At 40.1% G+C, this 16382-nt stretch overlaps 2 protein-coding genes across 3 annotated transcripts in view; one reads left to right on the top strand and one right to left on the bottom strand.

The window, feature by feature from the left end:
• dnaja (DnaJ heat shock protein family (Hsp40) member A) overlaps positions 1–16382 on the top strand; it is a 75364-nt gene that overhangs the window by 1731 nt on the left and 57251 nt on the right. The window lies entirely within an intron of this gene.
• dapk2b (death-associated protein kinase 2b) lies at positions 1717–16215 on the bottom strand. Of its 2 annotated transcripts, XM_062420165.1 has the most exons (12): positions 16093–16215; positions 15323–15519; positions 8974–9195; positions 8027–8165; positions 7147–7276; positions 6970–7018; positions 6850–6876; positions 6590–6742; positions 6032–6077; positions 3261–3350; positions 3076–3156; positions 1717–2758 (listed from the first exon to the last, which is right to left on the bottom strand). In XM_062420165.1, the coding sequence occupies exons 2-12, from the start codon at positions 15397–15399 to the stop codon at positions 2681–2683; spliced, it is 1092 nt and encodes a 363-aa protein (XP_062276149.1). In that variant the 5' UTR covers positions 15400–15519; positions 16093–16215; the 3' UTR covers positions 1717–2680. The 2 variants fall into 2 exon arrangements, with proteins under 2 accessions (XP_062276149.1, XP_062276150.1); XM_062420166.1 differs by lacking the exons at positions 1717–2758; positions 16093–16215 and having other exon boundaries at positions 3098–3156; positions 3261–5301; positions 15323–15481.

Here is a 16382-nt window from a genome sequence, read left to right as displayed (position 1 = left end):
ACAGGGAGGGAAGAGTAATCTAATTCACTTTCAGCAGAGGTCCAACACTGACATGATAGCAGTGATGTTTGAATTTACATTAAGTCAACTTATAGATAATAAGTGTGCTTGCATCAGACTGCCTTTTAGTGTCAAATGTCTCTGGTATGATTGTAAAAGTTAACATGGTACCTCACATTTCAGATTTACCTGCAGGTGATTTACAGTAACATTTGTGCTGAGGTCAGACTGCCGTCTTCATGCAAGCCAAATTACAGTAGTCAATCTGGCTTCTTGACACATCAGTGAGTCAGACAGTGCCACAAAGACATCTGTGTCTCTTTCAATGACAGACACGGTTTTATGTTTCATATGCAGCATAGGATTTCTAACAGCATGCCTTATTTGTCTGTGTGAACGGTGCATCCATCAGATCATCCCACCATAAGTCTACTGAAATCCTGTGATCCCAGAACCCTGTTTCTGGTAGACCACAGAATTGATCCCAGCATACCAGCTGTGACTCTGTTACATGAGAGGCATCAGACCTAACTGTAACGGCTGACTGGAAGGCATGTCATTTCACTCTCAATCAATGACAAAGCTACAAAGGATTCAGCTCATGTTTCAGTGAGACATGGCTGAAATATTTACAGTCACCAGCCTGGAGATAGACTCCATCAGGCCAAATACAGATGAGCGACCCAAGCATGTTCTAGATGTTTTCTCCTATGTCATCTTATGCCAGTAACTTACAGGTTGTCATTAAATAATATTATGAGCTGCTAACACACAAGCATTCAGCTGCAGTGCTGTCATTACAGAGACGATTTGAGATGTGTGAGGTCAGGCTCTAATTCAATTTCTAAATTGTCATCTTATTGTAAGAGTAAACTTTATGGAGGAAACACTGGCAACTGCCAAATCGTACTGCTTTGTTATGATTATAAAAGAAGGGAAGAGCAGCACAACAGACATTTCTAGTATACAGCAGTGATGTGGAAAATGTATTGCACGATATGTGTCTTAGTGTCTGTGTGTATATTTTTACTCAAAATATAGAGAGTTAATGCCAAAATTAGATCTTTGATCAGAATTAAATTTAGATCAGCATTGACTGATCCTACCAAGGACATTTAAAAAAAACATTGTTTCTTATTTAGACTAAAACCTCCCATATTTTAACATGCCATAGTGTGTATAAAATGTTTTTGTGTTCTTATACCGAACCTTAAGTAATTATGTAATTCTGAAGCACAAGCAGGCTTACAGATTTACAGCCTGACCCACTTGTTGATTATGATTGCTTTCTTGCCATCATTGTAGAACTGGCCTAGATTGCATTACTGCCAAAAATGTATTCAGTTCAGGTCAAATTATCCCTCCAATCTCTTTCAGCCTAACTGCACCCAAACAACATCACTGTTGTGAGACTAAATAATTGAGCAGTGGCCGGATGAAAAATCAATTTTAACTGTGAGTCGGCAACAAGGAAAGTTAACTATCACAATTAGTGCATTTTGATGTTCCCATTCATGTTCTCATTTGGGTTTATAGGGGAAAACTGGCTTGGGACTTCACATTGTAAAAGTTAAGTTTTTGAGGGATATACTTCACAAACCTCAAGAAAACGATATGGTCGTAATCATTAATTGTCATTGGGCTCAATTAAACTGTATATTTCTCATTCTAATTACTAATATCATGCCTGTTCTTACAAACTCACAAACAAACCAATCATGTTCATTAATTTATTTAACATTTCAATTTACAATACATACAATACACACAAGTGAACGGAGAATTAAGTATTTGTTTTTAAAACAGCGGATGTAAGATACAAGTGAAACTGAGATAAGACATTTGGCTGACATGTATATTTACACCATAAATACATCAAAATGTATCAAGAACAAACAACTGCATTAAGAAATTCAATTCTGAATTGTATTTCATATATATATAGAAGTTATTTATATTATGTTCTTATGTATTCATAGGACAAAATGTAATGATTGCCTCATTTGACGTGAGTAATTTACAGAAATTAAAAATATGCAGAATTACAGTACACAGAGGGCTCTGTATAGCATATACAGGCTTCAGGTAATTATCTTGATGTGGCAAATAAAGAGTAAACTGTGTTGTATGACATTATTGTATGCTAAGCAGAACAACATGTAAACATTTGGTTATGAAGATCTGCTACCGTCCTGTCACCCTGTCGTGCTAAAACCCTATATCTGACAATACTTTGGACAAAATACTTCTTGTAAATCCTCACATGCAACCTGCACAATAAAAATAACACAGTCAAACTATCTGTCAACGCTTGGCTGTCTAAAAACAGCTGAAGCATTTTTAAGACTGCACTTAGAGGAAGCTGCCTCCATTTTTGTGCACATTGGCTTTTCAGTTCCTGTCAACAATAATCCAGTTATATCTTTTCATGTAAGAAAACAGTAGCTCTAATTCAGAAATGGCTATCTAATATAAAGCAGATGATCTAGTCTGGTTTTGGGAGTCACCAAGACATACAAAGTTGCTTTGACCACTGAAAATGCTGCATCTTCAGTAGTCTTTCGAATACTGTGGCTGATTCTTTTTGACAAGTAACAGCTGCAAAGTGTGCGTCAAAGAGTGCAGAGTCACTGTTGCAACAGGAACATTGTCGACCGACACTTGACACTTATTGTTGTTCTCAGGAAGTGCTGCTTCTCTTTCTGGTCCTTGGTCTTCTCTTGAGGATTTCTTCTTCTTGGTCACTTTCACAATCCCTCTGAAAATTATCAAAAGATTGAGTTAAAAAAGCAAAAACGACAAACAGCTGTGGGATTGTTGGTTTGGTGAAAGGTGATGACAACTCTATCACAGCTGGAGAGGAACCACAAATTTTATTTTATTTTTTTAAAATTTTATTTTAATATGCAGACTGTGTAGCTGTTTTAAATGTCATGTGATACATTCAGTGTGATGCAGCTCAGATAGTAGCAACTGAATTATTATTGCAAACAAATACTGCAGAACACATGACCTGCTGTAGTTAATATAGTTGCTCATGAGTCCAAACTGAGCCAGTTTAATGCTTAATCTTACCCCGTCCTGCTCAGGCAGCTTCTGGCCCTTCTTCATGATCCGTGTTAAATGATTGCACAGAGCTACAATTCTGAATGACAGCTATAGAAAACAGACAAAATAACAGACACAATATTATTTTTCATTGCTGTAAGTACAAATGATAAAATTATGTACAAAATGAAATTGTGCTTCAAATACTTTACCTTCCATCTGCGTCTGGCGTACTGTCTCTTGAAGTTCTCCAAGTTGACCACTGACAATCTTTTCACCATGGCCTGTCTAGGATTCAAAGGCTGTAGAGAAACAAGGGGGATGAGATGGCAGAGGAACTATCTTTCATGTTTAAGTAACAGAATGACTGATATTTCTTGATCTTGACAGTAGACATTGAAACACAACAGAAAATAAACTGAAATCCCTGGACAATTTTAAAAATGTGGACATTGGATACATAATAAATGATGAGCATTTATTTCAGTGTTTTTGACAACAGTGAAAAATGTCAGTGTGCACATCAAAACTGAAGCCAAAAAATGTGCGGCGTGTACATTTGTCGATATACTAAAATGACACAGATTAGGGTGTGACTTTAAACACATAATAGATGTTATTTTTCTTGTTTTTCATAGAACATCTTCAAGAAAGAAATAAAAAAGGCATCTCAAATAAATAAATAAGGTAAATCTTAAAAGTTGTAAAAGTGCACATTTGAATTAATAAAAAAATATTCTAACAAAAATAAACATCAATATACAGTTTAAAATTAAAATGGAATGAAACAATAAATCAAAAATGTGAACTTCTGATACATTCCATTGAAAAGAATTGCTGTCGTATAGCCATGACACAGTGAAAACAGAGACAATCACTATCAATGTTTCTTCATTGCCAAAATCAAAAGCTACAAAGTATATTTAACACAACAGGAGCAGTGGCATCATCTTGTTTCATTGTTTGCTTAATATCGCTTCAAATTTACTATGTGCCACAATTTTTGCCACTTAAAGAAATAGACGACATTTTCCCTTACCAAAAGTTAGTGCGTAAGATTGATAACAGTCTCATGTCTGTATAGTAAATATGAAGCCAGACAATGGTTAGCTTAGCTTAACTTAACATAAAAACTGGAATCAAGGTTAAACTGCTAGCCTGACTCTCTCCAAACAAAGTCTGGCTTGCACCTCTAAAGCTCAATAAATGATACTTTAGATCTCTGTTTAATCTACACAAAAAAAGAAGTTGTGTTTTTATGTGTGGTTATGTGCCCAAAAATAGTCCAGCACATAGCAAAGGAGATACAACATCTTCGTTATTGAGCTTAAGAGGCTGTAGTTAGAGCTAACCGCCTCCTGGCTGTAGTTTCATATTAAAATCTCAACAAGGATACAAATAAGTGTTTTTTCCCCCAAAATGCAACATGTCTAAGTATCCTTTAAATCCTTCATTCTATCATACTACAGAGTTAACTCAAGGAAACAATCCTTGGGACTAAGTAAAATGTGAAGACTACACAGCTATACATTCAAATGTTTGTGTTGCTGAAAAAACATTTCATTTCCATGAACATGTTAAGATTCATCAAAGCTCAAAAAAAGTGTGCCTTCACTCAGGTTAGCCAGAATCTGTGAGTGACTGTTTAGCCTCAGGGCACAGTTCCCCCACACAGGACTGATGCAGCAGCTCATTCAGCGCCTGCTTCACGTCCGTATTCAGACTGCTGCTGTGGATGCTGCCGTTGGCTCCTTCTGGATGCAGAGAGCTCATCACTTCCTGCAGCCACTGCAGCTCACAGTCCAGCTCCTGCTTCAGAGTGTCCAGCTGGCTCTGCCTCTGCTTGTACTTCCCGCTGATGCTCTCCAGACTGGCATCTACGGCCTTCACGTCCTCCTGCAGCAGCTTCCTGTTGGCCTCCACCTTACGAAACTCATAGCAGACCTGGGATAGCTGCTTCCTTGCAGTCTCACTCTCCTCTTTGTACCAGGCCTCTTTGTCATTGTAGATAGCGAGCAGTGCCTCGATGTCACCCTGCAAGGTGTGGCGGGCCCCTGCCACCTCTGACAGGCCCGTCTGCATCATGTTAATGTCCTCTACCATATGGACGAAACGCTCAAAATTGGCATATGTGTTGTTCTGGGGCATACTGGAATGAGACTGGATGGTGTACTCCTTTAGACGCTTTGTCTTCAGCTGCTCCGCTTTCTTCTCGGCTTCGGGGGAAGTGCTGTCCTCCATGTGGCCACAGGACTTCAGACAGAAGGGTGGAGGAACACTGAGTGAGAGGCTGTCTCAATTTTGCAACTTGAAAACACACGTAGCAGTGAATGTCCCAGCAGATGTAGGATTAGTGTGTGACCCTACAGCAAAAGCCATGGGAGGTATGAGCGCCAAAAGACAACAGACATTCCTGTTGAGTGTGTTACATTTCCTGGCTTCATGCTTGTATCCAAACAGGGTGATGACTCCACAGCAAAAACACCATTCACATGCATTTCAGCAGTCAGTGTTGGAGTAGACTTCTTCTACATTACAGGTTGTTAAACGTCCATGCGATTAAAAACACAATTAGTGAGATCTTGCTTCAGGTCAATCGCTTACATTTCTTGACAAAAGAACTATTTATCTTTCAGATGATATGAGACAGCTGTGCCAGATGTGTGGAGCTTGTTGATAGTTGAAGGGTGAAATGAATATGCCCAGAGGGGGGGTGTGGTGTAGTGATGGATACGATATACTGTAACTGTGGTGAAATAGAGGGAACATATAGGCAGGTAATGGATGTGAACTCTGGGATTTGGAGCCTATATTCAAACTGCTTTGCACATTTAAAGATGGGTTTGCCTCTCTTACAAGAAATGACCCTGTGTGATGTGACCTTTGACATTAACAACAGTTACATATTGTTAAACATTTGGTGGAGTTCTGACAGCAGAGAATACATAAACATGCTATAACATAGCATACATCAAGTGCATACCTTAATCCAAGGATGGTTAAGGGCGTCCTGTATGGTCATCCGTTTTCTAAAATGATGAGAAAGAGAAGAAGAAAGAGCAGCTGAGTAAATACACCCCAACAACTCCATCAGACAAAGGGCATGGTGAGCAATCATGCTTTAGGACTTGAACCTCTCAGGAATACCCCCTGCTCAGCACAACTTTTGAAAAAATATGTGGTTTCCTTCAAGTGCATTTAAATGGAAACACATGTTAAGCAACAAGAACAGAAAGACAAGTGTTATGAAATGCTTTGCTTCCGGTAATTAGTTTACAGTGTAAATTATGTTTATTTATCTTATTTCATTTAGTGAATTATGTGGTATCAGGGAATTTGAGCTAAAAGAAATGCGCCCAAATCCTTTGCTCTAGATTTCTGTGGACTGACTGCCCATTCATTCTAATTTGGATCAGGACCGTACATTTAATGTGCTTAGGATTTAATACTGTGAAACCTTACTGGGCTTTGTGTTGGAAATGTCAGACTTGACCTTTGACCATCAGCTGTTCTGCTGTTTGTCAGACACCCGTTACATTACCTTGTGTCCTTCTCAAGAAGCTCCCTGATGAAGTTCTTGGCAAGCTCGCTTGTATTGCTGAAGAGCTCCTCATCAAACTCATAGTCCATCGCCGAGATATTTCCCAGCGTCTCCTGCTTCGTGTCACCGAGGAAAGGTGACGCACCACTCAAGCTGAAACAGCAGCAAAAAAACATTCACACGCTGACTAAGACCTTCCTCGATAATCTCTTATAGAACATTAAGATTCCCATTCATAGTCACGAATCATCCCAACTTACAGTATATATGTGATGACTCCAATGCTCCTGTGAAAAAACAGCACAAGGTTAATCCAAAGTTATGCACTGCAGCCTGCTGTATGGATGGAAGTAGAGTCAGAGGTAATTAAAGGCTCTTACCACATGTCTGCCTCCAATCCCAGTGGCTCATAGTTGACTATCTCTGGAGCTGAAAATAGACAGCACACACTGCTGCATCACTAACAGAGCCAGGCAAAACACCAAACCTTTTTCTTAAAATGTCCTACAGTGCAAACACTTTTCTTAGTACTGCAAACTTATTTGAAAAGCACTTACCTACAAACTCAGGGGTCCCAAAAATGTTTTTAAAATCTGCCCCAGCTTCTATTTTGTGTGCCAGTCCAAAGTCTATGAGTTTGATGCGGGGTAGAGGATCATCCCTGTCCAGCAGCATTATATTTTCAGGCTAAAGTGCAAAAACAACACATGGGGGCACATTTGTCAGCAGATTTAAGCTAATACCAAGATTGGGCAATAACAGCGCTGAATTATAGATGTTACCTGATGAAAGGCGCCTTTTGCGTAAGCATTGAAGAAAAACATTGCAACAATTGTTACTGTGTCATATTAAAGCAATTAAGAATATTTTTGGGGAGATCTACAGACCTTCTAGCGTTACACTGGATTCTGATAAATCAATGTAAAGGTCACTAACTGAACAGACAGTTTCAACATTTCCCTCAACTGACCATTAACCTTCTGATTTTGCAGTAAAAATGTTAAGCACTAATTAGTGCACACATCTGTCATTGGGCAATGAAGGTCAAAGCCTCAGGAAGGTCTGAATCAAGCCCTTCACTGTGTGTTCTTTTGTCTTAAATGCTAAATGAGAAACATCAAGAGTGAGGAGCTGCAGCTTTAGAAAAAAAAGGACAGTGACTTTCAGAATGCAGTGTGGGCGACGCTGCGCTCTGAAAGCGAAGAGATAACCTTGAGGTGTCTGTATCTGAGAGTCTGGACCTCAGCCACAGAAAACAGGAAGAGTGTGTGATTCAAAACAGCGAAACTCTACCGGCATCTACATTAGACACCTGCTATATATATTTCACAGTGACTCTTACTCAACCTTGCATGTATGTGCAGCGCAGTAGCTGAAATAGGAGAAAAATACAGTTTTACATGTGATGTACAAATGTCACTTATGAATCTTTTGTACCTTTAGATCAAAATGTGAGATCCTCTTGGAGTGAAGGTACTGGACTCCATTGAGGATCTGTTTGATAAACTGAGTGGCCTCCTCTTCACTGAGAGACTCCTTCTGAGCCAAGAAATCGAACAGCTCTCCTCCAGAAACCCTGTAACACACAAACAGACACTCAGTGACTCATCCTGTGGGTTTAGATAATCTGGAGCGAGGGCTCTCTTGAAGGTTATCTAAAGTGTATTCTCAGCATTTGGATGCGCTGGTTCATGATGCCATAGATACATTTGTTTGTGGCAACATTTCTGGTCTGTTTTGCATCACTTTGCCCTACTTATAAAGCAATGTAACTTTCCGTCTTTTCATACTAACATTTTTTGAAAAGCTGTAATTGGTTTAAATCGTCTTTTGACCAACCGGCAGCCCATACGCACAATGTTCTTTTACAGTCATACAAAGAAAACATGACTGACTGATTGAATGGATTGGACTGATATTTCAATTAGTCCTAATTGGGCCCTTTATGTTCCCAGGCAATTGCTGGATGCAGACAAGGCCCTCTGAGGCCTCTTACCAAGCATTATTGACTCTGTGAGAGACGCTTGGTTCTTTCTGGCAAACGTGATCCTGGCAGAGGTTTTCAGCACACACAGGTTCAACAAACAATCTGTGTACACAGATATGAACTCACAGTTTAGACTGTTACAACATAGAGACACAACTTAAACAATGTTGGTCTAAAACAGTCAAATGACTGAACTGATGTTACGGTTTTATATTTAAAAAAAGATGCTGTGGGTTATATTACGTATGCTTTAAACCTTTGGCAAAAGTAATACAAAAAACAAATGATTATGTTGAGATGTTTGGATGTTTAAAGGTAAGCTGGCAAGCATTAGGGGATTCTGTTCTTTTAAATGAGAGGATGTGGTGATGTATTGTTAGATCATGCAGTGACTCACAATTCGAGGACAAGCACAACATCTGTGCGGTTCTCGTACACGTCATGCAGCGCTACAATGTTGGGGTGCTGGAGCTGCTGCAGGATGTCCACTTCCCTCTCAATCTCCTCTCTTCGTACACCACGTCTGCTGACTCGACTCTGGCGCTTCTTGATGAACTTGGCTGCATATTCAAGACCTGAGCTCTTCTCTGTGCAGCGCTTAACAATTGCAAACTGCCCACTGCAGACACAAAAGAGAAGAAAAAAAAGCATTGCTTAATGCTATGGTTGCTGTTAAAACATTGTGTTACGTTTTGTTTCTTTAGGTATCATAAATGAAATTCTTAACAAATAACAACAGGATATAGCTATAATGTCTGGGAGGAAGTTGAGTGTCAAAAAATGGCTGAAGTATTGGGGTATAACTCATTACTTCCTGTTTCCCAGCCAGCCAGAGAACAATCAGATAGGACAACAGTGTAGACAGAGCTGCTGTCCTCCCACTTCAGCAATCTTCCTGCCAAATTTCTAGCCATCCTCATGAGATCAGTCCACTGAAACAATCCCAAAAACTCTGAATATTTCACAACAGAGGTGTGGCTTATAGTCCCTTTCTCAGTGGGTCATTGTTTCACTTTTCACTGAGTTCTTGTTTTGCATGTGGACATGGTGATATGAAACGGGTTAATGACTTGAAGAACACTGAGATGTCTCGGTGTAACATTTTCCTTTGTTGTCAATCTCTCCGGACATAACTACAGAGTTATTTCACTCCTAACTGACCCATTGACAGACTGAATAAGAAGTGTGAAAACATTTTCCAGCACTGTCGCCCAGTTAAATATATGTGGTGAGTCTCCATGGCATTATTATCAGAGCAGCACTTGTAATCTCAGACCTGACAAAGTCTGCCGCCACTCCTGCTGCTCTACACATTTCCTCCTGCAGTGGGACGGCTGGCCCACTCTATACATTCAGACTTTGAAAACAACTCTCTCAGTCACTGACCCTTCAGTGTCATCCCACACAAAGACATGAGGGTGAGGGTGGTGGCAGAGCTGGAAAAGAGTTTCTGAGTGGGGAAGATGAACGTTATCTTTGACAAGAGGAATAGACAGTAAAGTATGCATAGAGAACTATGACCACATAGGCTGGATGAAATATATTAAAGCTAATCATAATTATTTGTTTATTCCACAGTGCAGCATGGACATGTATTTTTAGACGATGTGAAAGATTTCACATAGGGGAAACAGATAATAACTGGCTGGCCTTTTATATGTTTTGGGCATAACTGTCCACACAGAGATTCCAGGGTGGCTGAGAGAGGTTGTCCAGTCTGTGTTCACTATTATCATGGTGTCTAGTGGGCTAAGAATAGCTCTGCTTGCACGATCATTCTCCACCTGCCACCTCTCTGCTGCTGCTTAGTGCTGCTGGGGAGAAGAATAGCACTTTCAGGAGGAAGAGTGGGAAGGAGGAGCACTAAGAGGAGCTGCTTGATAAAGAGCTGCCTCAAACAAACACAGTTTGTCCGACAGTCCAAAAACATACACATACCCACTGAGCTCCTGCCAAGCTCATGTCATACGGCAGTTAACACTTGTACTTTGAAAGTGTGCTGACTTAGTCATAGCTCCAGCTCATCACAAACCAAACAATGGATTAAATGCAAAAGTTTATACCACCATAAACAACTTTGTGGTTTTAGGTAACCCTTCTGACTCTATAACCTTTTTTTCACTGCCTAAGTGTGAGATGATCGAGCCAGTTTGCTCTGTATGAGGCACACCCTGTCTCGTGCTTACTCAGTCCCACAATCACATCTGGGAGCAGCTCCACTGAGGATATTTAACTAAGCCTTCGATTAGATTTGCCTTGCTCAAGTACACAAAAACATCAGTTTCTGAGGTTTTGTTTTATGACGTAAGCCCAGAATTTCAACTGAGGGTGCAGAATAGTTGATATATCTTACAATATGATGCAATTTAATCCAGCAACACTGGAAATGATGGCCTTAAACATTTGATCAAAAAAATTAAATCAAGATTATAGACTTAACAAAAGTAGAGTAGTATTAGTGGCACTCCTTTAGGTTGCACAGGTGCTCCAGGTATTGTGCCAACCTTTGTGTCTAACATGCTTTTGAACAGTTGATTTCATATACATCATAACAATAGTTTTTAAAGAGTCACACGCACACATATGCTGCAAAGGAAAAGGAAAAACAGGGTAGGTGGGGGGGTCAGCATGGAATCTGAAATGCTCCCTCTATCTGTTCTATTCACAGGACGTTTCCACCCCTGAGACATATCTGAAAGGTTGACCCTGTTAGAGATGACTATGATAATGTGTGAACTGAGGAGGAGGGTAAGTCACTCAATGAATTCCACTTGCAAAAACAGGCAAGTACCCCCAAGAGGAGGAATCATCACATGGCAGCAGCAACAGTGTCCTTGATTTGCCTGTTAAGCAAGACTGAACAGAATAACTCCTCGTGTTGATAGTTGTAGCCCAAATACGAGACAGTGTGCAACACAAATGTGTGTGCAGGGGCTTTACTTTGGTGTTGCTGTGGAGTGTAAAGTAACAGCGGAGAGAGCAGTGATGCTGGGAGTGGTATTCCACAACGGGCCAGGCGTGCCGGCTGCATTAGCTTTAAGCCGGCCAGTGGGGCTGAAAGTACCATCTCTCTACAGAGTTTCCACTCCTAACAGCTGAAGGTCATTATCCACAGCCAAGGTTGGAGGAATGTTCGGACAAGTGGCGCCGGCCCAATATTTAAACACATTTCTCAACTGAACAACCTCTGGGGCAGCGTGACAAAGACGGACAGATTCATTATTGACCAAGCCCTGTCCCTAACCACCCCAAACTATCTGTTAAGTGATTATGGAGGAAGACTGGAAAAGCCGATTTTTGTCCTGTCAGAGGATGAAAATCTGTATTAGCTAGAATAACAAATGCTTAATCACCCAAATACACAAATTGACAACCACTTTATCTGCTATTAATATGAAATATATCAACATTTGCCCCATAAGTGTTCAGGATACTGTAGGTCCCCACTGGTTTTGGAGTGGTCCAGTGTCAACAAAGCATCTATGGAGAGGCAGGGCTGTACGAGTGTGCTGACAGTAACGGGTTGACCTCTGTCAAATGGGAATTCTGGGAATGTCCAAGACAAAAGGTCAACACGGAGTTCCCTTCATCGGGCTGCACTGAATAAACACATTTTTCACCTATTTAACAGCAGGAATGTCTGACTACACACACTCTTATCCTCTGCTCCTTGTAATCCCATGCCTACCGTGGCTGCTATAGATACATCATGTTAATCCCTTTGGAGAAATTCTAGCACCTTACTGGGACGATCAGCAGCACCTGTCCGGCTCGCGACTGTCAGTTCTTTTCACTTCAACACATCCAGTGTGTGAACAGGGTGGCCTTAAATGTAGGTTGCAACACTCCCTGTGTCTTCTGCAAAGACAACTAACTTCTGCAAACTGATAACATCTCTTGTAATTAATTTCCTACTATGTGTACAAATTACAACTGTGGCAGTAACCAGGAAACACTTTGCATTTCATGTGGTGTGATTTGACCTTTTCAGTGTTCCTGCATTCAGTTGGAGCTAGACATTTGAGTGATTTAATAACAAGAGTCTAAAGCCAGGCCAGCAGCTCTGTACTTTGGTAAAGTGGTACTTTCAGCTCAGTTTTAGCTAACGTTAGCATGCTGACACACTCACAGTGACACAGAAAACATGCCTGTGTTTAGCAGGTGTTGTTTACCATGTTCATGTTAATGTGATAATTATCACAAAGTACAGCTAAAGGTGATGGGAATGCCATTGGTTATAGGTTAGATTTTGTCACGATGGTGCTAAATGAAAAGTTAGATCACCAAAATGAATGAATACATGAATGCCTCTACCAAATTTCACATAAATCCTTGCAATAGTGGTAAAGAGAAGATATCATTTACTGTTCCCAAGGGGAGACAAATATTTGTCTTGTTCTAAGGTGTTGCATAGACACTCGAGGAACAAAGTGGTGGACCGACATTGCCAGCCATACCGTTGACAGCTAAAAAAAAAAATCTGAACGATGCAGGTGTATGCTCCTATATGCAGAGTTTAAAATTTGGAGGAAGTTGACAAATCCTTTATTTTTGTTCAGGCAGGCAAAAACAATGGCACTTCCTATCCAACGGTGCATCCTGTGAATTCTTGTCATTGTTTGATGATAACTAAAAAAGATGACGTTGTTTCATTCACAACAGGCAAGTACAGTCTCTGATGGCCACCACTGTATTGGCATCAAGTAAAAGTATAAAGTGGATAATAGTAAAGGTATAAAAGGAGAAGGAATCTGTTGTAGACAGGTAGAGTTTACATAAACCACCATCTGCCAAGAAGTCCCTTTTCTCAGCCTTATCTTGACGCAGGCATTTGCGTAATATCCCACAGTGAGTTCTTATAATACATGCACAGTAACAGCTCATTGCCTTGTGTGAAGCCCAGTGGCAGCTGTGTGCCCACACTGTGGCACTTTATACTGTATGTCATCATCAGTAGTCATCAATCAGATGGGAAGACAGATGAGTAAATGCCTCACATCTCAAGCAGAGAGTTATTTTACAGATAGGTTTACCTTAAAGTCTCCGTCAGTCATGGAAAGAAACATTGAGTACAACTGTGTGGGCCCCTATGACATTAAAGTCTGTCAAGAAGGGGGATGGGATGATGAATTGACTGTCATGTAGCAAATGGCTCAACAGTTCCACAGAGGAGAGAACACCTTACATACTCCATACAGATCAGTTTTTGCCCCCCTCTATCAAATTTTCCCCACCCTCTTGTAAGGACAATTGAGTAATAGTTCTTTTGTGGTGTTTGGAGGGATCTGAACCCATGAGGCTGTCACAAACTATGAGTGGGCGGGTTGAATCCTCCAAAACTCATTACAAAGTAATCACAGTAAGACAAAATAACTAAAAAAAGGAAAACATTTAGTTGCCAAATTGGTGATAAAATTCTCAGGTACATTTTTAGTTTCAGCACCTGTGGCTTTTAACCACAAGTTTCTATTTCACTTGACAGTAGTGCTGAACATGTTCAGCTGTTTTCAAGCAACAGCTTTTCAGCTTCACCACATCTCAGTGATATTGTCAGTCTTTAAACTATGCATTTCCTTAACGTCAGGCAGTTACCACTATCACTTTACAATGAGGAAACCACGACTAAAAGACATCTGCTACTTCACAAATACATTTTCAGTGTTTGTGCACTGGAGGCTTCAAGTTTTACAAGTTTCACACTAATGTAAGTTGTATACTGGGCCATGATTAACTTCCAAACTAGTTGTGACATCCAAAGTTTTAGCTACACGCTAAACTTTCCCCCTTTGAATGTGAAAACAGTCCCCTGATGAAAGAGGACCCACTCCCTATGTAGATATAAAATGCTCATTCTAATGAAAACAATTCTTATGTCCAGGTGATTACACACAAATTAAAACATAATTATGAATATTATATTCAATATGTGTCAAGTCTGTTCTGCTAGATGCCACTAATTCTACACGCTATACATTTAGGACATCTTACCAATTTATTTTCATTTAATCTTTCCAATCAAAGATGCATCTGAATATTTCATAAAGGAAAATATATGAGGAAAAGTTTAAGTACTGGACACAAAAGCATATAAATGCAGCTGGAGACCCTATTTCAACAGCAGAGGGTGTGTCAGAGAAGCAAAATGGTGTGCAAGCATTGGGACATGGTGTAAAATTTTGATTAGAAGTGAAAAGTTAGTGGTCAGACGCTTCCCCTTCACACCCTATCTTTCTGTTAGCAAGTGGTGCACATGCCCAAGCTGTCTTTCTGTGCAAAATGGATTTGTAGCTTCCTCAGTCCATATTGCACTCTGCCAACTTCCTACAATTTATTTCCCCATGGAACACAGTTTCCTTGATGTCTGCTCTGTACAGGCTCCGGCTCACCAGCCAAAACATTTATTCTCCACCCTGAATCGGCTCTGAGTTGTAATTTTGACACTAAATGTATTTCTTTTTTCTCTCTACTGCATTGAACATAGGGTACTTAAACATAACTTGTTTTCTTAGGGTGCGTTTACCTTTGAAACTTTATCTCTTGCTGTAAACTTCAGCCTACTTAAACACAGTGACACTCCCAATTTCAAGCTTAAACAGGCCAGCTGTTTAAGCCTCCTCACACACACAAGGACCACTGTGTCAAGACACATGCAGGGGAGAGCTGAATCACACTCACACAAACTGAGGAGGATTATTTAACTTCATTTCAGTTAAATAATACATTAAATAGCTTTGAAAAATACTCACCTTCCTAGGTCTTCTCCCATTTCATAGAAATCATCCACATTTTGTTGCTTGAATACCGCCATGCCAGGTGTCTTCATTGACGGTTATCTCTTTGATATGTACCACCAAAGCCAGTCCGTCCTCTTGTCTGTCTATTTGTCTGTCTTCGTCCTTTTTTTTCTCCACAAGTTCAATCCTGCTGATGCAAAGAAGAGTTCCTAAGAGATTTGTGACGAGAGTGATAAAAATGTTTACCACATGCCCCAGCTTGCTCTATAGCATTCCTTCTCACAGATGTACCAACTTTCACTGTGGTGTTGTGAAAGCTTAAACACTTTAATTTGACCAGCCAAGGAAATAGAAGAGCCCTTAATCTGGCTAAATTCTGGTTGGAGCTTCGTTACTTAATAAGTAGACTCATACAACTGAGCCAAGCTGGTAAGTGTAACTGAGTTTAGTGATTGTGATTATAACAGGATTACAAATAGAAGGAAAAGAGCATTTGGGTAATTAGGGAAGGGTATCTATTTTGAAACATTTTGTCTGGTAAAAAAGACTGACACTGGCAGAAATATTTGTTTTTTATCTAAGGATTATTACTGCTATTATTAAGAATTTACAAATAAACTGTGAAGTATAAGAGTGAACACATTTATACACACACAAAAGTGAAGACAAAAAACTGCTCATAACAGCATAGACTGAGATACCACAAACTTCCTATCTGGTAAGCTCTATGTCACACCTCAAGTGGCTCCTCAAACTGACTGTAAGTTTAACTTATGTCTTACCTTCAGTCAGAAGCAGAGCTGATGATCACTTGCATCTGTTTTCAAGTCCTCTACAGTTGGTCTGGTCTCCTCATGGCTGGGGCTCAAAAGCGTCTCATTCAGCGTCTCTGTTGTTTTCTGTCACTTGCAGCAGCACCATCAGGCTTTTGTGTCTGCACAAGTCCCTCCCCCTGATGGCTCTATTATGAAACTGCACTATGAGAAAGGCAGGCTATCAATCAAGATGACTGACGTGTCTGGTGTGGACTACTGAACGAGCATTTATGGAACTGATCGTTACTAAAGCAAGC

Source organism: Scomber scombrus, chromosome 6 (assembly GCF_963691925.1).
Source record: "Scomber scombrus chromosome 6, fScoSco1.1, whole genome shotgun sequence".
Taxonomy (NCBI): Eukaryota; Metazoa; Chordata; class Actinopteri; order Scombriformes; family Scombridae; genus Scomber; species Scomber scombrus.
Note: the sequence above shows the minus strand (reverse complement) of the source record. Positions and strands in the feature narration are given on the sequence as shown.